This window comes from Mustela lutreola, chromosome 7, assembly GCF_030435805.1.
Source record: "Mustela lutreola isolate mMusLut2 chromosome 7, mMusLut2.pri, whole genome shotgun sequence".
Taxonomy (NCBI): Eukaryota; Metazoa; Chordata; class Mammalia; order Carnivora; family Mustelidae; genus Mustela; species Mustela lutreola.
In genome coordinates, this window is record NC_081296.1 from 57,305,539 (window position 1) to 57,331,213 (window position 25,675).

The window sequence follows — 25,675 nt, forward strand, 5'->3', positions numbered from 1 at the left end:
TACCCACTCATTACCAGGAGTATGGATATAAATCAAGTTCTGTGGTGGGTTGGAAATATGTGTAAGAATATTTATAGAGTTAGTATAATTTTGGTAGTATAAATGGGTTAGAGATTTTTTGGAAGAATCTGGGAGAAATCACATTATGAAAAAATAGAGAAGGATCAGTCTTTGGAAATAGGGTCTAAAGGTCATGAAACCACTTTAACGTTTTTTCTTATTAAAATCCTGTGATGTAGGAATTGGTTGGGGTTTCAAGCCTCTGGTCAAGAAAGCATTCTTGAGACATCTTTGGTGCCAAGAGTTGATTTTATTAAAGCACCAAGAAGAATCCCTAGGCAGAAAGAGCTACATTGGGGTCATGACAAGTGGACGATTACACACTTTCCAGTTGGGAGGGTGTTAGGCATAGGGTAAGTCTCTAAAGAATTTGGAATCAAGGTTTCCAGGACCCTGAGGGGACTAGCTATTGTTAGGAAAAGGTCATTTATTACTGTCTAGTAAAACCTTAGTCATGAGACCCTTAAGATGTATACTGGAGGCCCATACGATTGAGGGATGATTGCCATGAGATATCTTGGGGGGGTAGTTGGGGATAGGGTAGAGATACAGAAAATTTCCATAGGAATTTTTATAGGATCTTGCAGATCAGGCTAAGATTGCCTTTTGTCCTCAGTAATGTATTAACATTGAGGCAGTTGAGTTCCTAAAGGATTTCACTCTACTCGTGTCAAGGCCCTGTCAGTAGGCTGTAGGCAGTAAGGAAATTTAATTTTTTCTTTCACCTTTGTTTCCCACAGCATAGATGAATTTGTCAACTTGGAAGTTCCCTGAACCCCATACTTTGTGATTTTTATAGAGGCTACAACACATAGGCAAGATCATTATTACCTTCATTTCCATCCCCTCTCTCCTCTGTAGAGGATGGGGCTGAGGCAGAAATTGCCATGCTTTTTTATTTTTAAGATTTTATTTATTTGACAGAGATGAGGCAGGGGAGTGGCAGAAGCCTTGGGTTATGGTATAACCTCAAAAGTTACCTAGGGCCCAATTAGTTCTCCTGAGAATGTGAGCAACTGCAATCAAGATGGCCCCAGGCTTGTGAAAGGGATCCCAGGCACACACATTTAAGGTCATTACAGTGCAACAGAAAGTGATTTTATTGCTGTGAACACAATGCAACAAAGCTTGACAGAAGTTTCAAGATTGAAACTAGGGGGCCTGGGTATTTCTTTGCCCTCTTCCCTGTTGCCTTCTTTCAAAACACACAGAGCTCCAAAGCAGAAAAGTATCTGATCACTCTTGTCCACAACTCTGTCCGCTCCCCTTCTTCTTTCTTCTGTGGGAACCATGAAAATCAACAAAGGGAAAGAAAGGCAGAAGAGATTATAAGAGAAACTGCACCAGGTGAGAGGGAATGTAAAGAAAACCTTAGTCTTAATCTAAGTGCACAGGAACTAGAGGATAGGGAGGGTCGCCCGGCTGAGGGGGGTTACAGGCAACAGTGTAGAACTGGTTCTGGGGAGTAGTACTGTAGCGGCAGTTGGGATATGTCCCTCCAGTGCGACTGCAGTAAGTCATGCCAATACGATTTGCACTCTGGTGGCAATTATTCTGGCCATTCTTGCAGGTCCTGTTGGGCAAAAGACAGGTAGCAGCCACGTTCTGGAAGGTGTCATGCAGAAAGGTATTTTGAGGTTTACAGTGCTGAGTAAGACTATTAACAGCACGCATTACATTGTTGCATTGTACGGGACCTGCTCTTATATGCTGAATTTCAAATATTTGAAACCTAGCGAGTTGAGCCATAGCACCAGGGGGAAGCCCTGGCCCCCATGATCCCAACAGCAACAGGAGGAGAGGAAAGGGTCCCAGAAGATCCAGCATCATCTCTTCTGTGTAGGAAGAGAGAAGAAAAGGAGAAAATGATTGTAGTAGAAGCCATAAGACCAAAATTATTATTCACAACCATTTAGATGTGTTTGTAACTTTTCAGATTTCATAGTCCTTTTCTTGTTCTTTAAACTGTCTTCTTTCTGACATGAGTCTTAAAATTCTAGGAAGGACCTGAAGCCCAGTAAGGAGGAATGGGAGGTAAGATGACTTTTCCTTTAAACAGCAGATCCCATTCTTCTGGTCCAGAAACTTGGCTCCTCCCACCTCCCTCCTGGGATATTTCTCAAATATCTATGTGACCTGGACCTTCTGGCCATTGTCATGACTCTGCTGTCCCCAGACCCCAGGCATCTCCTCTTACCAGGTCTCCTTATTGGGGCTCCTGCTGAGGATAGAGACAGTGGTTAGTCCCAGGCTCAGAAGCTTTTGTCTGCTGTTCCTCTGCCAGCGTGGAAGGGTTCTGAGCCCTAGGAAAGAGGAAAGGGAAACCTGGGGCTTGGAAGAGGCCCTTCTTGTGCACAGTGTGGATGAGACCCACACCCTCCAACTCACTGTTTAAAGCCAGTATCCCTGCTGATGCAGGAAGACCAAGCCTCCTTAAAGGAACAAAGGAGAAGTGATAACTTCCTCAAAGAAGTGTGAGGAAATTACGAAATCCTGATGTCCGTTGAGTGCCTCCATCCCTGAAGCTTTATCATTTTGAGCTCCATGATTTCACTTCTTTAGGAGAATACAAATGACAAACACACAAGACTCCCCCAGTCCAGTTGCCAATTGCAAGTGGCACTCGTTTCCTGTGCTTCTGATTGCCCGGCTATAAATCTGAGCTTCCCCAACTCCCTGTTTATTCCATTACTTTGCTAGAGTGGCACACAGAATTCAAGGAAACACTTATGGTTTATCAGTTTCTTTTTTTTTATTTATTTATTTTTTATTTTCAGCATAACAGTATTCATTATTTTTGCACCACACCCAGTGCTCCATGCAATCTGTGCCCTCTATAATACCCACCACCTGGTACCCCGACCTCCCACCCCCCTCCCTTCCAAACCCCTCAGATTGTTTTTCAGAGTCCATAGTCTCTCATGGTTCACCTCCCCTTCCAATTTACCCCAACTCCCTTCTCCTCTCTAACTCCCCATGTCCTCCATGTTTTATTTGTTATGCTCCACAAATAAGTGAAACCATATGATAATTGACTCTCTCTGCTTGACTTATTTCACTCAGCATAATCTCTTCCAGTCCCGTCCATGTTGCTACAAAAGTTGGGTATTCGTCCTTTCTGATGGAGGCATAATACTCCATAGTGTATATGGACCACATCTCCCTTATCCATTCGTCCGTTGAAGGGCATCTCAGTTCTTTCCACAGTTTGGTGACCGTGGTCATTGCTGCTATAAACATTGGGGTACAGATGGCCCTTCTTTTCACGACATCTGTATCTTTGGGGTAAATACCCAGGAGTGCATTGGCAGGGTCATAGGGAAGCTCTATTTTTAATTTCTTGAGGAATCTCCACACTGTTCTCCAAAGAGGCTACACCAACTTGCATTCCCACCAACAGTGTAAGAGGGTTCCCCTTTCTCCACATCCTCTCCAACACATGGTTTATCAGTTTCTTTAAAAATATGGTAAAGGAGACAGATGAAGAGCCAGATAAAAAGATACCTAGGGTAAGGTGGGAGGGTCATAGTGAAGGAGCTTCTTTCTTCATGGAGTTGGGGTGCATCATCACCCTCCCAGTAGAGATTGTGTTAGAAAGATGTTAGGGTTTGAAGCCAACAGCCAAGAAAGAACTCTTGAGATATCTTTTGTGCTAAAAGGTGGTTTTATGAAAGCATGTGGACAGGACCCAAGGGCAGAAAGAACTGCACTAAGGTTGTGACAGGTGACTGATTCTATACTTTTAAGTTTAGGTGGGGTTAGGGATAGACAAAGTCCTGAAGGTATTTGGAAGCAAGGGTTTTATGGCCTTGCAGGGCTAGCTGCTGTTAAGATGAGGTCATTTACTAGCATCTAGTACAGCATGAGTCATGAGACCCTTCAGATGTCTATCAGTGGGCCATAAGCTTGGAGGATGATTGCTGACATGTAACTTGGATGGAGTAGAATTAAAGGAAGTCTCCAAAGGGATTTACATAAATTTTTTTAAAGATTTTATTTATTTATTTGACAGAAAGAGAAAGTACAAGCTAGGGCAGCCTCAGAGAGAAGGAGAAGCAGGCTCCCACTGAGCAGAGAGCCCATCAGGGGGATTCAACCCTAAGACCCTGGATTCATGACCTGAGCAGAAGGCAGACACTTCATCAACTAAGCCACCCAGGTGTCCTGGGACTTTTACATGTTAATGGGGACTTACAGGATCCCGAAGTTGAGGTCCATTATCAAAGGAACGAGGCTGATATAAAGCAAAGGTCAAGTAAATCTTTATTCGTGCCAAGCATCAAGAATTGACTGACCAGTCAAGGCTGCCTCTACAGAGAGCGACCCCTCTCAATCTTACAGGCTACCTTTTATTGGGTAAAACCACAACCCATATTTTGTTATTTTAACCCACTGGGTTTGTGTGTCTCTTGCTGATTGGCTAGTACCATCTGGTCTGGTGACTTGTTACTTAAGATTACCCCATACCAGGAACTGTTAACAAACAGTACTTTCCAGAAGGCTTAGTCATGTTAGGCCACACACAGGTGGCTAATTGAATTACAATTGACCCTATAGTAGCTGTTTGAACTACCCTATCACTCTGGTCAGAATTGGCACCCAATGTGTGGCGGCCAAAAGCTAGGGTTTACATTCTTTGGTGGTTAGGGAAGTTGCATATGTGCTTTGTACTGATTAGATGTCTCCATCTGGTCTAACTTGTCCTTGTATTCTGGGCTCTGTTATCAGGAATTACTCAACCACATTTTACTGGTTTCCTGGACTTGCTTTTAAGGAAGTTTCTCTGAGGGGCAGGGACAATTTAAGTTTACTGCACAAACAACAAAAATTGCTGTTTAACAGAGATGCAGTCACTCTGGCTAAGTAGGCCCTTACCCCTGGGAGTTGGGCTCATGTCAGCCTAAGGTTACCTTTTTTCTCTAGCAAAATATTAGCATTGAGGTAACTGATCTCTTTCAAGAAGGTCTCTCTGCCTGTCTCAAGTACTTGTCAATGGGCCATGTTGTAAGGAAATTTAATTTTCTTTCTACATTTCCTTTGCCTTTGTTCTTCACATCAGGAAGAGTCATTCAAAGTGGTGATGAGACCTTGGGCTAACAGACCATCTGCAGTTAAAACAAAGGAAGAAGAGTGTGGGGAAGGCAGACTCCAGGAAGGTAACCAGGGAAAGTATAGTAAACAAAGGTAAGGTTTGGTAAGCAGAGTTAAGTCTGTGCCTTCTTGATTGGTAAGAGTCTCTTGTGACTTAGAGGCATGTTTATCTTGTCAGACATAGGGAAAACCCTTAGGGATAGAGATTTCCTCTATGATGATAAATTTCTCTTATTTGTAGGTGGGGGATTTATAGGCTACTTTCAGAGCCTCTCCTTTCTCTGCTGTTTCTTAAAATAATCAGCTCAAAATCATCTCCATGCCAAAGAGCCATCTTTTGGGCTGTTACATTCTGGTCTCCTATAGGAAAGAGTCTGGTTGGCCTAACTTGAATCTCATGACCATCACTTTACTCAGTAGAGGGGATTTGAAACCTTGGGATGACCCCAGCAACACTGCACAGAAGCAGGGGAAAAATAGTTTGAGAAAAGAAATGAATATGCACCTATCCAAATGGGGTGGAGGAAGTGGATGTGGGAAAACCCAAGCAACAACACATTTTTTTAGAGAGAGATAGTTTGTGAGAGTATGGCTCAGGTGACAGAGAAAGAGGGAGAGAGAATCCCAAGCAAGCTCCACGTTCATGACAGAGCTGGATGCGGGGCTCGATCTCATGACCCTGAGATCATGACCTGAGCTGAGATTCAGAGCCAATACTTAACAGACTGAACCATCCAGGGCCCCACACCATACATTTTGAGACAGTTGGGTTTTTTTTTAAGATGTTATTTATTTATTTGACAGACAGAAATCACAAGTAGGCAGAGAAGCAGATAGAGAGAGAGAGGAGGAAGCAGGTTCCCTGAGAGCAGAGATCCCGATGTGGGGCTCAGTCCCAGGACCCTGAAATCATGACCTGAGCTGAAGGCAGAGGCTTTAGCCCACTGAGCTACCCAGGCACCCCAAGACAGTTTTTATCAACTGAGAAAAATGATTAGTAATCTTCATCTTTATACTCATTATTGATACAGAACTGCTGGTTTCTCTTTTTTTTTTTTTAAAGATTTTATTTATTTACTTGACACAGAGAGAGAGAGATCACAAGTAGGCAGAAAGGCAGGCAGAGAGAGAGAGGAGGGGAAGTAGACTCCCCACCAAGCAGAGAGCCCGATGTGGGGCTCGATCCCAGGACCCAGAGATCATGACCTGGTACAAAGGCAGAGGCATAACTGACTGAGCCCACCAGGTGCCCCAGAACTGCTGGTTTAACACTAATCTCTTGTGAGTTTGATTACAATAGGTCATCATCTTCCCAGTGTCTGCTCATCCCCAGGTGCACTGAAAAACTGCAAAGCTGAGGAGCTCTTCTTGAAAAATGATGACTAACCTAGATTCCTTGGCTACTTATGGGGCTAGATGTCTAGGACTAGGAATGCAGCCACCTAACTGAACGTGTTATGATCTTGGCCTTTTCTCCAAGTGTTTCAAGACTGGAGTCATTTAACAATGCAGGAGGCTAAAGGACACAGGGTACTTTAATGTTCCACATTTCACCTCCCCATATCTGCTGGAGGCAAAATTTTATGTGAAGGTTTATCCTTCTCTGTATCACTCTTCCCCATTTAGCAAACCGAATTCTCATGGACATTACTTACTTGTGTCCTCAACATTTCCTTCTGCAATTTACTTCTTCTTTCCTCCAACAAAACTTAAGTCTTAAGACCCATTCTTGAAGGTTACCTTTTAACATCCCATATCTACTCTATACCTCTACCTAGTGAAAATGATTATTATAAGAAACCCCATTTTTGCCATTATCTTCTTTCTTTTCTGTTTCTTGTATTATTTCTGCCATTATCTTCTACTTAGTTTTTTATGCCTCAGGAAACATAATGACTTAACCTATCTAAAATGCATGCGTTTCCTTAGAGACATGTTTAAGGAATGAGTCCAATGACACACATCTTCAGCCTACACTATGCGCCCATCACATCCAAGCACAATGTGTATCAAACACCCTGGGACACCTCCACCAATCACACAACATATAACATATGTGAATGTCACACACATTGGAGTGACATAATTTATTTAGGGAAGGAAGACCATTCAGTTTTGGTCAGTGTAATGAGAGTCACTTTCGGGAACATGCCTGGTTCAGTAAAACAGAAAAGCCATATAGAGACTAATCTTAAAATACTGTAGGAGCAGATCAGATACATGAGGGCACAGGAATATTCCAGGCAGAGAAACTGTAAGTGGTTTTGATAGGAAACGAGCATGCGATGATGCATAACTCTAAGTAGTTGGAAAATGTTGGCACCTCAAATGCAAAGGATGGCATAGCAAGGGCTGCTGACCGAGGCACGGGCTCCCTCTTTGGAAGTATTGGATACTCTACTCAAACCTCTGGGTATGGGTAGACTTTCTATTTTTTGATGTCTAACAACTGGATGTCCTCTATGCCATCCACATACCCGTTCATGCCACAGTGGAATTCAATGTAGCTGTAGCCGCCATGCTCTCTATAGCTCTTTTGGTTGCCCTCCTGGTAGCACTGGAGTATTTTGAAGGGATGCTGGGCCCATATGTATACATTTCTGTAACGGTCTCTCCACTTCCTGAAGCAAATATGCTCAATTTTGTGCCAAAAGGTATAGATGAAGATGTGATAGTTCCTGTCTTGTGGAGCTTCTCTTTCCCTCATGAGATCATTGCATTTGTAGTCGCTGAATTTCCAGCTTGTGCTCAGGTAGTGCTGTTTCATGAATTCCTTCCAGGAAATGTTCTGGCTGTGTACAAGCAGACCACCTAGGGGAAATAGCAGGGCCAAGAGAGGGCCTAGGGCCTTTAGAAAGGATGCCATCTCAGTCACCAGAGCCACCTGTGGGTCTGCAGGGAAGATAGAGGAAAGCATTATCTCAACACTGCTGTAAGAGTTGACCTGCACCTTAAAATTCCTTTCTTGGCAGTGTAGACACTGGCACCCAACTTTACCATTTTGTTCCCAGGCTTGAAGAGGATAAATCTCATTAAGTAGTTAAATTTATGAGAACTAAACAGATGCTAGAACCTGACTGAGACAAACACGAAAATGGTCCAAAATAGACAAAGTTAATTTTGAGAATTTCAAACACCTGCTGTCTGGCCTATCTTCTACCCAAACAGAGGAACTCATCACCCTCTAGCTAATTCTGTCCAACAGTCCAGATCAAAAGTCTAAAGAGTGTGGCTGTAAAAGAAAATGGCAATTTAAGCTTTGTGGCTGTGAAGTGGAAAGGGTTATCACCACTTAAGCGAATGAGGAAGTTAGGTGAAGACTTGGGTGATTTTCCAAGCAACAAGGCTCTGGTTCCCTCAAACCCCAGGCTACAGTTACATTGATTCAGCAGAATGGTGTTTATCTGATCCTGATTTCCTTAGGGTACTTCCCCAAAGCCTGGGTGAAATCTCTTATCACTTCTGACTACCCACGTACTATTCAGTGGCCATTTATCACATTATCATAATTATAAATCTTCTTGATTTGGTTTCAGAATGCAATCATATAGGACCTCAAGTTTTGAAATATTGTTTTGTTCAATCAAGTTCCAAGTTTGAGACTGCCCTCATAAGAGCTACTCAGGTCAAAATGAAGGTACAGTGTTATTTGTAAACAATAGGTTGTTTATGATGAGGCATGCAGCTGATCCTGTGGAATCTCTAACCTGGTTCTTAAGTCCTATGTTCACAAATGAGGTTAAGAATAGCTGCTTCAAAGACCTGTGAGCATCTAATGAGATATGTCAGTAAGAGCATTTCTGAGAATGGTATAGGGACCCAGGACAGCCCATGCCAAGAGGTGTCCCAATGGCATATTCATCATTTTGAATTGAATCTATTTGGAAAATAGACAAGGCAAGGATACTCAGACCCTCTTCAGTCCCCCCAAAGCAGAAATTGAATCTCTCCTGTGAATGGTACTTTCCCTGTACTAAGAAATAAAAAGATATTCTTATCACCAGAGATAGCGATTTTACTTATTTTTTTATTATAATTTTTTAAGTAAGCTCTATGCCCAATGTGGGGCTTCAACTCATACCCTGAGATCAAGAATCGCATGTTCCATTAAGTGAACCAGCCAGGCACCCAACCAGTTTTATGGATTTTTAGCCAAAAAAGGTATATAAAAGGTATATTCCTTGCTTTTTACTAATCTTCTACCTCAGCCCAGAATGTGCTTGGAATTCCTTACTAATTAGCACTCCCCAACATTTGTTTTGTCTGTCTTGTCAATTCCTCAGAAATCTATGTCTCATTGTTTAAAATGTCTAAAAGTAGCCTGTCTCCGTCATTTCTTTGGGATCTCAATTTCATTATTGGGCCTCTGTGCATATAATGAAACTTTTTTTCCCCCTCCTTTTAAATCTGTCTGGTTCAACTTAATCTAAACTGGGTGGAAGAATCTTGAATGATACAAGGAAATGTTTTTCAACCTCTATCGTGTGAAGTGCTATAGAAGACAGAGGAGGCACATTCACATCTGGGCCACCCTGTACCTGACCCAAAGGTCCTACACAGGTTAGAAGACCAGCAGTCAAGGTGCTTCAATGTATTATGCTTGGGAAGATTGGAGAAGAAGTGGGAATAGGGGTAGATGGCTTGAAGAGAGACACTGTTTCACTGGGATTAATACTGAGTTGATTTCAGGTCTTTGCTTCTTATAAAATTGGATCACTTTCCAACCTTACCTCTACCATCTAAAAGTTCAGTGAGACACTTTGCAGTGTTTCTGGGCCTTTTCCCTCATGCATGTTTAGCACCAGCCCCAACTGAACTCACCCTGTTCAGATCCAACACTCAGGTGTCAGTGGTGAGGAAATCAATATGTGGTTCTGAAGAGCAGAGAGCCAGGAAGTCTGCAGTTGTGAAGAAAGGAATAGTAGTGAGAAGTGCAGCATTCCAACTGATTAGTAGCCTGTCATGGGTGGGCGACAGCCTTCCTAGGTGAACCTGTTCTGTGTCTTCTCATCTAGAACACTTAAGTTCCCTCTGAGAATAGCCTGGAGCAAAGGTGTCTAATATCAAAGCCTCCCTTCTGGGTACAGAGGAATGACAAGGCTCTGGGGAGGGGTAAACTGGAGACGGGTAATCTGAACTTATCAGGAAACAATCAGAGATCTAGCTCCTAAAGTCACTTCCCTAAAATCTTCTGGGGAAAATCCCACAGATGACTAGCCTATGTTCAATGAGAACTTCAATGGAAAACAAACAAAGAAACCCCAAACAACAAAAACAATAAAACTCCTCTGGTTTTGTGGACTGTGGAATCTCCATTAAGCGGGGAGAGTATGTAGTCAAAGGTGCAATTTGTGGATAAATTGGGGTCCCTGAATTGTTTCCTATCAGTGCACCTAAGCCAGCTTGGTTGAGTTTCTTACAGGGCCACCTTATTATCGGATAGTCATGAAGGGTAGCAGAGTTTTCCACTCCAAATGATACCTTTGGGCATAAGGATAATTTTGAGCTGGTGATTTTTAAGAAACCACCAACACAGGAGAAGCTCTGAAACCAGAGTCTAAGTTAGCCTTTTTATAGGAACATTTCCATTAATAAAGGAAATTTCCTTTTGTAAGTTTATCTCTCTCCTAGTATCAGAAAGAGGAGCATGACTCTACAAATCACAAGAAACTCTTATCAACAGAAAGAAAGAGAGGAAGGAAGGATGGAAGGAAGGAAGGAAGGAAGGAAGGAAGGAAGGAAGAAAACCTCTTATCCATGGACATAAATATACCTCACAAATATTACCAGTGTTTGCTGGGTTTTTCCTGGCAAGCTCCATAACACTGGCCCACCCCAACCTCATTCCAACATCTTCCTTTTGTCCTTAGCTGAAGATGGTATTCAAGGTGGTAGACGGGATGGGGGTTGCTTCATGAGCACACTAGGAAGGCGTTCACATTAGTTGTGTCCTTCCACAATGTCAGCTTTAATCAATCATAAAGCAAAGTTAAATCAGAATTATAAACCAGGTTCAGGATTCCAAGCTTAATGACATTTAACCATATGACTCAACTTGGCTCCTTACACAGCACACAGAGTAGGTCAGAAGAAAAACCACAGCACAAAGCAGATAACAGAAGGATGTAGTAAGTTAATGAACCAAACTTGAAGTCAGTCTGTGGGCGCACAGTTGAAATAAGGTCTTGGTCAGGTCCTGGCAGCTCTGGGCACTCACTCCTTCCTACGTTCCCCCGGGGAAGGATCTCAGTTCTGTCTGCAGATTAACAGGGTAGAGCCTTTGGGAGCAGTGGTCTTTTCAAGTGGTCTCTGACATAGAGGGATAAGGTCTGAAGAGTCTGACAGTTTGCTGTCAATCCTCCCCTTTCTAAAGGGATTGCATTGGTTTCAGGACCCTGCAGACCTTTTTTTGGTTCTGTTCCTTATTAGTTCTGGGAAGTCAGCTGACACCGGTCCCAGGGAATATCTCCTAGCTGCAGCACCTTTAACTACTGTGTCATCACTTGACACAGGCCCCTGCTTGACATAGGTTTCCACCTGACATGAGAGACTCTATCTTGCTCTCTACAGGTTGTCTCAGATCTCACTCCATATATCCAACTACCCTTTGGTATTTTCGGGTAAAAAAAGGAGAGTAAAAAGACAGGAATTCTGGGCAAGTTCATGTGATCCACTGAAGACCTAAATCATGCAGTGACTCAGTGAGTGCAGAGAGAGGCAGCAGAGAGAAGCTAGGAGAGCTAACCTGTGAAGGAACAAGCTCAGAGAGAGATCCACAGGTGTCCAAGGCATCCTATTTCACAGTGTATTACAGTACTTCAGGCAGGAGTTCTGAGAATCTAAGGAAGCAATGCATATGAAAGTAGTTTTGTAAAGAATAAAGTGTTAATGTTGATCTATATTACTCATAATATCATCATAAGGTTACTCTACCCCAGTCATTGCCAGTTTTGATTGGTTAACCCAGTGTTTCTGAAATAAGTGTGATATTCTACTTTTGATGTGGAAGACAAATAATTGAGAACCCAAAACAGACATCCAACAATTCAACTATGAGCTCAGCCATAAGCTCTAAGGCTTCTCTGAAATGAAGCCATTAGAAAGTACCCTAAACTGACTGGTAGGAATATATCCCTTTATCTCTGCAGAAATCAACTACCGAAGTAGCCCAGGCAAGTCAATTAACCCTGGTTTCTGAGAGCTGTTTAGTGGGTCTCCTTCCTCAGAGTTCTACCAGCTTCTATAACAGACTCTGCTTGGGTTGTGGCTTCTAGTTTGAGTTATAATTTTTTCTAATTCTAATTTAAGTTTGTAAAGAGATATTATCCCTTGAATATAAATTTAAAATCATTTGTTAATTATAGTCTTTCTTTGAACATTTTCCTTGACTTTAACTCCTTTCTATTAATTCCTTGATATTTCCTTTTGTTAACAATCATTCAACTTATTCAGTGTTTTGGTCTAAATGTTTCTCAAAACCATAATAATACATAAATGGCCTCATGCAGACTATAATAATGTCTTAGGGTGTCTGAACCTGGAATCCATGGGCTTCCAAAGACCCAGGGAAGGAACTGATAGAGTCATGAACGGGTATGAGGTATTAACCTCAAAAAATAAAACTACCAGTTATTTTACCAGCAAAAATGGGCTTATTCAGGAATAGCAGAGAACTGCAATCAGGGACAAGCAAGCTACAGCAGAAGTGTAGGCAAGTGCCTGAACAAAGAAAAGGAACACTTTTTCTAGAGGAAAGGAAAAAGTTTGGAAGGCTTTATAAATAGAAAGTCCCTGGAGTAACAGGGAGTTGGAAGTGTGGTAGTTTTGCTTTGGCTGGGTTGTGACAGAATCAGTTGGCTGGACTGTTCCGGAGCAGGGTGGAGAAGCCTATCTTCCTGCTGAACTAATAAAGTAGTTTGCCTTGCAAAGTAGTCTTTTCCTGATGTATCTGTAATTGGCCTGAGTGATAGGACAATAGAGCTCCTCGGGCTGGTCCCCACCGCCATTCTAAACCAGGTTTCCTTTTATTAATTTTCACAGGAGGGGAAAAAATTAACATCTTTATTTTCACTGACCTGCCACTGAGATTTAACAATTTCTTCACTTCTGGAGGCAATTAGCTGGCTCAGTCGGAGTATACAACTCTTGGTCGCAAGTTCAAGCCCCACATTGAGGAATCTCCACACTGTTCTCCAAAGAGGCTGCACCAACTTGCATTCCCACCAACAGTGGAAGAGGGTTCCTCTTTCTCCACATCCCCTCCAACACATGTTGTTTCCCGGCTTGCTAATTTTGGCCATTCTAACTGGTGTAAGGTGATATCTCAATGTGGTTTTAATTTGAATCTCCCTGAGGGCTAGTGATGATGAACATTTTTTCATGTGTCTGATAGCCATTTGTATGTATTCATTGGAGAAGTGTCTGTTCATATCTTCTGCCCATTTTTTTATATGATTGCCTGTTTTGTGTGTGTTGAGTTTGAGGAGTTCTTTATAGATCCTAGATATCAACATTTTGTCTGTACTGTCATTTGCAAATATCTTCTCCCATTCTGTGGGTTGACTCTTTGTTTTTTTGACTGTTTCCTTTGCTGAGCAGAGGCTTTTGATCTTGATGAAGTCCCAAAAGTTCATCTTCGCTTTTGGAGACATATCTTGAAAGAAGTTGCTGTGGCTGATATCGAAGAGATTACTGCCTATGTTCTCCTCTAGGATTCTGATGAATTCCTGTCTCACGTTGAGGTCTTTTATCCATTTTGAGTTTATCTTTGCATACGGCGTAAGGATGTAGAGGTGACTTAAATAAATACAACTTTAAAAAAAAGAGAAAGATTTCTTTCTGTCAGTGGTCTTTGTGAACAATGCCTCAATGGTCATAGATGTGTGGATATCTCTTTGAGATCTTGATTTCAGTTCCTTTGTATAAACCCCCTGAAACCCCCTGAAGTGGGATTGCTGGATCATATGGTAGCTTAATATTTTTTACACAATTTATGTATTTATTGTGGGAGGGGAGAGGCAGAAGGAGAGAGAGAGAATCCCAAACACAGAACCGGAGAGACTCCATGTTATACTCATCTTTTCATTGGAGTGCCAGGGGTTGTTCAGCAGATCCCTGGGGAATTAACAGACACATATGCATACCTTAGCTCAACTTGCAGGATGGAAGTGAAATTGTCTAAAGCAATAACGCAGATATTTGTGTTCACCACAAGACAAATGAATTTTGTCCAGCAGAGAATGTAATTTTCTATAAACCATTATCACATTTGAACTGTTTTTACCATGTACAGTTTTCCTCATTATTAATTAACCAGCCAAATAAAAGAGGTTTATTTATATATTTATTTATGACATGGGGTTTTTTTTTTTAAGATTTTATTTATTTATTTGACAGAGAGAGATCACAAGTAGGCAGAGAGGCAGGCAGAAAGAGAGAGAGGAGGAAGCAGGCTCCCTGATGAGCAGAGAGCCCGATGCGGGACTCGATCCCAGGACCCTGAGATCATGACCTGAGCTGAAGGCAGTGGCTTAACCCACTGAGCCACCCAGGCACCCTGACATGGGTTTATTTTTAAACTTTTATGATAGCCTCATGTTTTACTTTTAGAAAAAATTAAAGCTTAAATTTCAGTTTTACAGGTGTTGTTTCTTTGCCCTGGAATACTCTTTCTAACCTCATCTGTTTGGTTACTTAACCATCTTTCAAGGCTGTGCTCAGATATCCTCTCCTCTGAGCTTTCCCCTTTAAGGCACAGGACTATGTTTCAGCCTTCATTTGTCCAGCACCCACTGCATTCTATTACAATTATTAAGTTACATTATGATTATACAAAAGTGTACTTGAAGAGTAAATTCAATTTGAAAACTTCAGATCTAGGGTCCTAGATGGCACAGTCGGTGAAGCCACAAACACATTCGTCCTTTCAGCCAAGTCCCTGGTCTCAGGGTTGTGAGATCGAGTGCTCAGTGGGGAGTCTGCTTGGAATTCTCTTTCCCTCTCCCTCTGACCCTCTTGCTCTGCTCTCTCTCTAAAATAAAAATAAATAAATCTTTAAAAAAAAAAAAAAAGAACCTTCAGATCTGCTGTCCCCGTGCTTTGCTCTTTACTACAGCTCCTTGAGGCAGCATGGCTCTTACTAAATACACATTCACACAGTGGCTTTCCCTCCTTCCTTCTAAATGGGCTACAATTCCTTCTATCCTTAGACCTACAGCTTTCCTACAATAAGACTACTGGGGGAAATAAGAACGTGTCCTCCTGTGTCTGGAATGGAAATTTAGGAATGTGACAAAGAGCACCACAAGCTCAAGAGAGAGTCATTTTTGCTAGGACAGGTCACCAGGCTGGGGCTTCATACGGATCAAACTATGCTTTCAACCTCCCCAGAAATGTCATCTCAACTGGTGGTAAGTCAGGAAATTTCTCATCCACACCAAGGAGATAATCTCCCACATGGGCTCTTTCCATTCCCCAAAGGAAGAGGAGCTCAGTGGCTTGATAAGCACCCTCTGTTCTTCCCCCTAAAGAAAAGTGACCTCATCTCAAATAATCCTTTCTTTTATTTTGCTAAAATTTCCTTGCCCCACAGCCCTGCCTTTTTGTAAATCTCCTCTGAGCTCCTTTCTGCCTGTTAGGTGGAATGCTGCCCCATTCATGAATCACTGAATAAAGCAAATTAGACCTGGAAATTTGCTCAGCTGAATTTTTATTGTTTAATTTTGCATTTTGATGATAAGACCAGGCACTTGGTTCCTGGACTTGTTTTGAAAACATAAAGCAGCACTATACTTAAACTCATCATATTATGGACTTACCTTCACATTCTGTTTTGATCCCTGTTTAAATTACATTTCATGCACTTCTTAAACCCTGTGCATGATTAATCATTATCTTTGCCCTTTTGACTCTACCCCTTGTTTGTACATTGACATTAAGAATCTGATGGGAAACAGATGATAACTTTTCTCTTAAAACTACCTGATGCGTCAAGTCCCAAATGCCACCTCATTTTCTAGCAGAATGCTACCTCCAGACTGTTTCAAGTTCCCCCTCAGTTCCCTCAAGGTTTCAAAAAAGCCCTCCCCTTCCTCTCTTGTGTTCACCTCCTTCCCAAACTTCCCCAAGCTGTTCCTAATCTCAACAGGGCAAAGGAACTTTGGGAATGATACCCTGCCTTCTTGTTCGGCCACCCTTCTGATAATAAGAAAAACTTTCTTTGCTTTCAAACCAGTGTCCACACATTGGCTTACTGCACATGGGGGCACAGACAAGTTTGAGTTCAGTCCAAAGGTTGGCCAGGACATTCTACTAGCTGGTAAAACCAGGATTCTTCAAGAATTGAGGGGAAGGATTCAAGAATTATAAAATGCAGGGGCATTTGGGTGGCTCAGTCAGTTAAGTATCTGACTCTTGATCTCACTTCAGGTCTTGATCTCAGCGTTCTGAGCTTTAAAAAAATCTTAAAAGAATTATAAAGTGCAGAAAGTTCACAGAAGCAGATGGCATAGAAAATTTCTCAATATGGAATAAAGAGCAAAGATAGCATAGCAAGTTCTCTCTCCCTATATCCTTTCACACCCACTCACCACTAGGAGTATGGATATAAACTAATGTGTTATGTTTACTTGGAAATCAATGTAGGAGTATTTATAGAGTAGGTATAATTTTGATTCTTTAGTGTCTTCTGGAAATGTCTGTCTTTGAATAAGACAGTTGAATAATATCTTTGTTTTGGATAATGCTGACTCCTCTGATATGGGTTATACAATGTGGACACTAAAATATGAAATTTTGCCAGTCTATTGCTACTTTAATATCAATTACTTTGAGTCCAGTAGTTGTAGTTAGTAAATGAGTTCTAACTAGTTTTAATGGTATTTTTGGTAGTTATGTGCATATGTGTGCTGTTTATATTTTAGCCACTAAACCAAAGGCCATACAATTCTGTGATAATTTGATAAAAACTATTGACCTGCTGTCTAAAACTGGAAACAACAAGATGTATTCAAACAATTTCAGTGGGTTCACAAACTTCTTGAAGTCCTCAGGTTAGAAGCAACTATTCTAGAAAACTTGATCCCTTTGAGTGCTTGGACATTGGCTTTTTCATCCTTATATCATTGCTTACCATAGCATTTACACACAGTAGACATTCTACAAATGTTGTGTATTTGTACTTATTCACATAAGTGAATGCTTGAACAAATGAATGAAAATGAGAAAAAAATGTAACCATATAAAGTAGGGCATGCTAAGTACCAAAAGTGTGATATGAAGGGATTAGGAGGGAGGAATCACCAGGAGCTGGAATCTAGAAGCTTCTTGATGGTCTGAACTGACCCTGGGATGTAAAGGCTGGACAGACTCTCACCAAGCAACAACAAGCAAGAATGAAGTTTCAGTGGTTGGAATGTGTATGGTATGTTCCTGGAACTGTCAGTGGCTAGGTATGATTGATATGAAGAGAACAGGTGATGTGAGTGATAGGAAACACGGCTAGACAGGTGGGCAGAAGTCAGGTTATGGAGATTGTGACATATGCTGTGCTAAAGAAAGTTGATGTTTCCTGTAGGATAGGCACCTTGTATGCATGGCAGGTCCCAATATTTGCCAGGAACAAGTAGAATGACCTGCCTTATCCACACTGTGGGATTACAGTCCCTCTTCACCTCTCCCCTTTTTCTTAATTTTTAAATTTTATTCTTACAATTCATTTGGCTCTGTTTTTCTGTAGTGGCTTCCTACCACTCTGTATTTTGCCAGAGTGCATTGCCTGGGTCCTAGTTGACATTTTGGACTCTGTTCATTTGCCCACCCATCATTCTATGGAAAAAATGCCAAGAAGGAGGAACTCACATACAATAAAAAGTGAAATAGTGTTCTCTGCCACAGAGCTAATCAATGTGGATATAAGTAAAATGTCAGAGATAGAATTCAGGATAGCAATCATAAATTCAATAGCTAGGCTTGAAAAAAGCATTAGTGATAATATAGATTCTTTAAGGGCAGAAATGAGATCCAATCAGGCCAAATTTTAAAATGTTATGAATGAGATGCAGTCTAAATTGAATACTCTAACAACCAGGGTAAATGAGGTAGAAGAACAAATTAGTGATCTCAAAGAAAAGCTGATTGAAAGGAAAGGAAGCTGAGGAAAACAAAGATACATAACTAGTAGTCCATGAAAAAAAGGCTTGGAGAGATTAATGATGCCATGAAACATTCCAATGTCAGAATTACTGGAATCCCCGAGGGGTGGAGAGAGCGAGAGAGAGGGCTAGAAGATATATTTCAGCAAGTGATAGCTGAGAACTTCCCTAATCTGGGGATGGAAACAAGAATTCATATCCAAGAGGCAGAGAGAACCCCTCCCAAAATCAATAAAAATAGAAACATAGAAACATCCTAAGAGTAGCCAGGGAGTGGAGTTTCCTTACATATAGAGGGAGGAACATAAGAATAATATCAGACCTATTCACAGAAACCTGGCAAGCCAGAAAGAGCTGGCAAGATAAATTCAGTGTACTAAATGAAAAGAACATGCAGCCAGAAATACTTTATCCAGCAAAGCTATTATTCAGAACAGATGGTGAGATAAAGGACTTCCGGGACCAGCAGAAATTGAAAGAATATGTGACTTCACAGATATACACAGAACATTCAATCCTAAAACAATGTAATACTCATTCTTCTTGAGTGCACATGAAACTTTCTCCAGAATAGACCACATACTGAGTCACAAATCAGGTCTTAACCAACACCAAAAGACTGAGATTATTCCCTGGATATTTTCAGACTACAATGCTTAAAATGGGAACTCACCCCAAGAAATTTGGAAGGAACTCAAAAACTTGGAGGTTAAAGAGCATCCTGCTAAAGAATTAATAGATCAACCAGGAAATTAAAGTAGAACTTAAACAATCATGCAAACCAATGAAAATGAAAACACATCAGTTCAAAAACCTGTGGGGTACTGCAAAGGTTGTCTTAAGAAGGAAGTACATAACCATCCAAACCTCTCTCAAAATTTTAGAAAAATCCCAAATGCACAAGCTAATTTTACTCTAAAGGACTTGGAGAAAGATCATCAAATAAAGCCTAAACCAAGCAGGAGAAAATGAAGATTAGAGCACAAATCAATGAAATAGAAACTAGAAGACTAGGAGAACAGATGAACGAAACTAGAAGCTAGTTCTTTGAGAGAATTAATAAGATTGATAAATCTCTGGCCAGCCTTATCCAAAAGAAAAGAGAAGGAATTCAAATTAATAAAATCATGAATGAGGAGATATCATGACTATACCAAGGAAATAGAGACAACTGCTAGACATTATTACTGACAGCTATATGCCAACAAACCAGGCAATCTGGAAGAAATGGATGCTTTCCTGAAAACCTATAAACTGCCAAGACTGAAACGGGAAAAAATAGACAATCTGAACAGACCAATAACCAGCAGAGAAATTGAAGCAATAATCAAAACCTCCCAAAAATCAAGAGTCCAGGGGCAGACAGCTTCCCAGGGGAATTCTACCAAACATTTAAAGAAGGAATAAAACCTAGTCTACTGAAGTTGTTTCAAAAGATAGAAATAGAAAGAAAACTTCCAAACTTGTTATAAGAGGCCAGTATTACCCTGATCCCAAAACCAGACAAAGACCTCATCATAAAGGAGAATTACAGACCAATAATCCTGATGAACAAAATACTCAACAAGATCCCAGCCAATAGGATCCAACAGTACATTAAAAGGATTATTCACCATGACCAGGTGGGATTTATTCCTGGGAAGCAAGGGTGATTCAACATTCACAAATCAGTCAACATGATAGATCACATTAACAAGAGAAAAGAACCTTATAATTCTCTCAATTGATGCAGAAAAAGCATTTGACAAAATACAACATCCCTCCCTGATTAAAGCTCTTCAAAGTATAGGGATAGAGGGAATATACCTCAATATCAGAAAAGACATCTATGAAAAATCCATAGCAAATATCATTCTCAATGGGGAAAAACAGAGCTTTTCCCCTAAAGTCAGGAACATGACAGGGATGCCCACTCTCACCACATTTGTTCAACATAGTCCTAGAAGTCCTAGACTCAGCAATCAGAAAACAAAAAGAAATAAAAGCATTCCAGTTGGCAAAGAAGAAGTCAAACTCTCTCTCTTTGCAGATGACATGATACTTTATGTGGAAACCCCAAAAGACTCCACTCCCAAATAGAACTCATATAGCAGTTCAGCAACATGCAGGGATACAAAATCAGCTGCATTTCTATACACTAAGAATGCAACTGAAGAAAAAGAAATTGAGGAATCAAATCCATTTACAATAACAACAAAAACCATCAGATACCTAGGAATAACCCTAACTAAAAAAGTAAAGAATCTATACTCTAGAACCTATAAAACACTTATGAAAGAAATTGAAGAAGACACAAAGAGATGAGAAAACATTCCATGCTCATGGATTGAAAGAATAAACATTAGGAAAAGGTTTTTGCTGCCCAGAACAATCTACACTTTCAATGCAATCCCTATCAAAGTACCATCGACATTTTTCACAGAGCTGGAATTAAACAATCCTGAAATTTTTATGAACCAGAAGAGACCCCCAATCGCCAGGGGAATATTAAAAAGAAAACCAAAGCTGGGGGCATCATATTGCCTCACTTCAAGCTATGTTACAAAGCTTGTGCTTATCAAGACAACATGGTATTGGCACAAAAACAGACATATAGATCAGTGGAACAGAATAGAGACCCCAGAAATAGACCCTCAATTCTATGATCAAATAATCTTTGACAAAGCAGGAAAGACTAGCTAATGGAAAAAAGACAGTCTCTTCAATAAATGGTGCTGGGAAAACTGGACAGCCATATGCAGAAGAATGAAACTGGATCATTCTCTTACTCCATACACAGAAATAGACTCAAAATGGACGAAAAACCTAAATGTGAAACAGGAACCTATCAAAATCCCAGAGGAGAAACTAGGCAGTACAATTCAACACTGGTCTCTACTCTTCTTTCAAGACATGTCTCCAAGGGCAAGAGAAACCAAAGCAAAAATGAACTTTTGGGATTTTACCAAGATAAAATGCTTTTGCACAGAAGATGAAATAGTCAACAAAACTAAAAGGCAACCCACAGAATGGGAGAAGGTATTTACAAATTACATTACAGATAAAAGGCTGGTATCCAAGATCTATAAGGAATTTCTGAAATTCAACGCCCAAAAAACAAGTAATCCAGTGAAGAAATAAGCAGAGGGGGTACCTGGGTGGCACTGTTGGTTAGGTGGCTGCCTTCAGCTCAGGTGGTGATCCCAGGATCCTGGGATCGAGCCCCACATCAGGCTCCCTCCTCAGTGGGGAGTCTGCTTCTCTCTCTGCCTGCAGCTCCCCCTGCTTGTACACACACACACACACACACACACACACACACACATACACACACACACAGTATCTCTCTCTCTCTCTGTCAAATAAATAAATAAAATCTAAAAAAGAGAAAAAGGAAAGAAAGAAAAGAAATGGGCAGAAGACATGAACAGACAATTCTCCAAAGAAGACATACAAATGGCTAACGGACACATGAAAAAATGTTCAACATCACTAACCATCAGAGAAATAAAAATCAAAACCACAATGAGATATCACCTTACACCAGTTAGAATGGCAAAAGTTAACAAAACAGGAAACAACAAATGTTGGCAAGGAAGTGAAGAAAGGGGAACTCTCTTACACTGTTGGTGGGAGTGCAAGCTGGTACAGCCACTCTGGAAAAGAGTACGGAGGTTCCTCGATATGTTAAAAATAGAGCTACCTATGACCCAGCAATTGCACTACTACGTATTTACCCCAATGATATAGATATAGTGAAAAGAAGGGGCATGTGCACCCCAATTATCTATTAGCAATATCCACAATAGCCAAACTGTGGAAAGATCTAAGATGTCCTTCAAAGGATGAATAGATAAAGAAGATGTGGTTCATATATGCAATGGAATAGTACTCAGCCATCAGAAAGGATGAATACTTATCATCTGCATCAACATGGATGGAACTGGAGGGGATTATGTTAAGTGAAATAAGTCAAGCAGAGAAAGATAATTATCACATGGTTTCACTCATATATGGAACATAAGGAATAGTGCAGAGGACCATAGGGGAAGGGAGAGAAAATTGAATGGGAAGAAATCAGAGAGGGAGACAAACCATGAAGAGAGTCTGGACTCTGGGAAACAAACTGAGGGTTACAGAAAGGAAGGCAGTAAGCAGATGGGTAATGGGTGATGGGTATTAAGGAGGGCATGTGTTGTGATGAGAACTGGGTGTTATACACAACTAACGAATCGTTGAACATTACATCTGAAACTAATGATGTACTGTACATTGCCTAATTGAACATTATGATATAAATAAGCAGAAAATTTATCTTTTGAACAGAGAGACAGTTTCAATCTTATACCACTGTACTTTTAAATACCTTTATTTTAATCTTAGTTTATTATGACCACACCTAACATTCCTTTCCAAAGATTTTCCTTCACAAGCCTTCCACAACTTTCTTTTGCATTCATATTTTGTCTCAATCCATTTCTCTTCAAACAACCATCTTATTTAGGACAGAAGCACCTTCTTTTACCTTTGACAAAAATACATTCCCATTCCTTATATCTTTCTTACATGTCTCCTGCTTTTCTACATACAGAGTTGTTTCGTGTTATTTCCATCAGTCTTAATTACATTTAGCAGAATTTTGCACTCTTAGACACCTTTGTCTCTAGTGAAAACTAAGAAGTAAACTAATTGTGAACTGTTACACCAAAACTTTTTAGATGGCAAATTTGTGAATCAGTTAAGCACAAAGCATGTTTACCAATAGACTCAAATATCCTTAGTTTTTTGTTTGGTTTTGTCGGGGTTTTTTGAAACAAGTAGTCAAAAGCACAAACCTACATTCTGTACTTAATGCTTTAACACTTTATCCTATTTGGAAAAGACCTAGATGTCCAATGAATTTAATCCCATTTACCATCCAAGCAAAAGTTTAAAGTTTCAGATTATCAAAGACTTTGAAATCTTTCTTAACGATTACCATGAGAACTTTCATGAGACAGACAAAATTAACCATCATTTTAGGTCATTTTTTTAATAAGAAATTACAACAGAGATAACATGAGCTTATTTGACCTTTAGTAAACCTTGCTAGAATAAAAGTTTCACACTTAATGTTGATAACTTTAAAGACATGTCTATCTTAATTACCAAAAAACTTAAATAAATTAGTTTTAATACTGAATTATTTTCCACCTGGATCCTCTTTTAAAAGTCTACTTGCTCCCCACTGTCAATTTTTTTTAAAGATTTTATTTATTTATTTGACAGAGAGAAATCACAAGGAGATGGAGAGACAGCCAGAGAGAGAGAGAGAGGGAAGCAGGCTCCCTGCCGAGCAGAGAACCCAATGCGGGACTCGATCCCAGGACCCTGAGATCATGACCTGAGCCGAAGGCAGTGGCTTAACCCACTGAGCCACCCAGGCGCCCCCCCACTGTCAATTTTTAGTGGAGATACTGGTGGAGAAATCTGTAGTGGGTGGTGTTAGGTTCAGGGTGTGCTCTTCTTTACCCCTTGATAGTGAGGGGGGGAAGGGGGAGCCAATGGTGCAGGAGGCACCAAGGATAGTATAGGAACAAGCTATGCAGGCTGTACCCAAGATATTACAGAAACAGGAGGAGGGGGACAGAGAGGCAGAGAGGCAAAGTGCTGCCAGAAGGCAGAGAAAAGGTTCCCAGTTCTAGAGCTCAGCAGCTCCAACGCTGGAGCAAACGCCATGTTTTCCCACCAGGGGGGAAATAGGCAGTCCATGTTGGGCCAGAGAAGACTAGGAATTTCCTCAAAACAGAGTTTCAGCAGCTGATTGATAATATTCCTTAAAATCCCCATCAGGAGGTAGACTAACCACAGTTGGCTCCAGTTAATGGCTTCCCATTAACCTGGGAAATGAATGAATGAGGGAGAAGCCCCCACATTTATTAGGAGGGACAGTGAGAGATAAAGAGAGTCAAGAATTCCCTTTCTCTGGGAAAGACTGTGTTTCCTCCAGCAACCTAGATTTACTTGGAGGAGGCCTGTTTAGAAAATTATCCAATTTTTCAGGAAGGATTTTACTAGCCAAATACATTCTGCAAGAGCCTTTAGGTCTGGGTCCTGATTTAGAGGCCTGAAAGCCTGGATAGACCTAGGGTGCCTCTGTCTATTTGCCTTGTTTTCTGCAGAAGAGATCTAATTGATAGATCCCACTGTAGCCATGCAGTGTACAGAAGATCAGTCCTTTCCTAAATTTTGCAATCCAAATTGTTTTCAGTGGGTTAAGAAGACATGAAAGGAGAGTCTTTGGGGAGTGAAGAAGAAGCCCACAGAGTCCACACTCCTGAAAAAGTAGAGAAGGTCCAAAATCCCACCCCTACCCCCATCCTCCACCCCCGACTCCTGGGTGGCATCCCACAACAGGATATGTCAGAGGCTCTGTGTGTCAAAAGAGACTGGAGGCATCTCTCAAACAAAAGATTGCTATTGATCACATTCTGCCTTATAAGGAAGGCATTCCTGCCCTAAAAGTCCCCGGGGAAAGATACTGGCCCCCTTCCCTTCCCCATGATGTCCCAGGCTACAGATGCTTGCCTGGTGAATAAACCAAAATACTGTGCCATCCTATGCCTCAAAGCTGCTTTATTGCCCTGCCATTTTTAATTCATGGAGAACACTAGAAAAGTTTTACAAGGGGAAATTACCCAATTTTGTAACTTGAGTATTTAGTAGAGGACATTGATGGAAAAGAGGAAAGATAGAAATCCACTGTGGCCTAAGTGACATTCCAACACATGTAATCCATATAGCCAACTACCCTAGGAAATGGTCCCCATTTGGGTTTTAATTCCATTGGATACTGGTTTGGGGCAGCTCCCTGTGGAGTTCCCCCAGCCAGAAGTGACCAGGGATGTGGAAGGAATCACATTAGATGAATCGGGAGGAAACCTCACATGGGAGTCTTAAAATTGGCAGCCGTCCCTGGTGACTTAGGTGGCTGTCCCATGCCCAACACAGCTTTGTTTAAGGACAGGAATAAAGAGAGGGCATCAAGTTTCTAGGTCTTATTACCATCCCGGCCACGGGACTAACTTGCAGACAAAAGAGAGGCTTTCTCCTCCCCATAGAGTAGCCAGGGGCTAAAGGTTTACTGCCTGAGCAATTGACATGAAAATTTTCCAGTAAAGCCAGAGAGCCCCTGAAGGGAGAGTAAAGGAAGGGAAGAGAAGGTTTTCACCAAGTTTGCACTCAAGCTCAGATCCAGATGAGCAGATTCAAACCCCCAAGTCTGGATGCCAGATGATGGGGTTTTGGAATATAGGTGAGGTTTGGTGGGGTGAGGTCCAGAGCCAATGGCCAAGAAAGAATTCTTGAGATGTCTTTGGTGCAAAATGATGGTTTTATTAAAGCATGGGGACAGA

At 41.1% G+C, this 25,675-nt stretch overlaps 2 protein-coding genes across 15 annotated transcripts in view; both read right to left on the reverse strand.

The window, feature by feature from the left end:
• Positions 1–21,591, reverse strand: part of EDDM3B (epididymal protein 3B) — a 61,070-nt gene extending 39,479 nt beyond the window's left edge. For 4 of the 14 annotated variants that reach the window (XR_009355474.1, XR_009355476.1, XR_009355473.1 and 1 more), the window contains exons 1-5: positions 21,436–21,591; positions 13,227–14,265; positions 9,973–10,049; positions 7,629–8,043; positions 2,258–2,363 (exon numbers count right to left, since the gene is read on the reverse strand). Coding sequence is in view for 1 of the 14 variants with exons in the window: in XM_059181017.1 (XP_059037000.1) it covers positions 2,267–2,363; positions 7,629–8,017 (486 nt within the window). In the remaining 13 variants the exon portion in view is untranslated. Of the gene's footprint in view, positions 1–1,136; positions 1,340–1,792; positions 1,896–2,257; positions 2,364–2,448; positions 2,880–7,628; positions 8,044–9,972; positions 10,050–11,896; positions 11,991–13,226; positions 14,266–21,435 lie in introns of those variants that run through there. The other 10 variants (XR_009355468.1, XR_009355471.1, XR_009355470.1 and 7 more) reach the window with 10 other exon arrangements.
• LOC131836022 (ribonuclease K3-like) lies at positions 1,137–1,987 on the reverse strand. The gene is given in 2 exon segments (XM_059181015.1): positions 1,137–1,890; positions 1,892–1,987. Coding segments are annotated over 2 exon segments (534 nt in total). The 5' UTR covers positions 1,973–1,987; the 3' UTR covers positions 1,137–1,437.
• Positions 21,592–25,675: the final 4,084 nt, after the last annotated feature.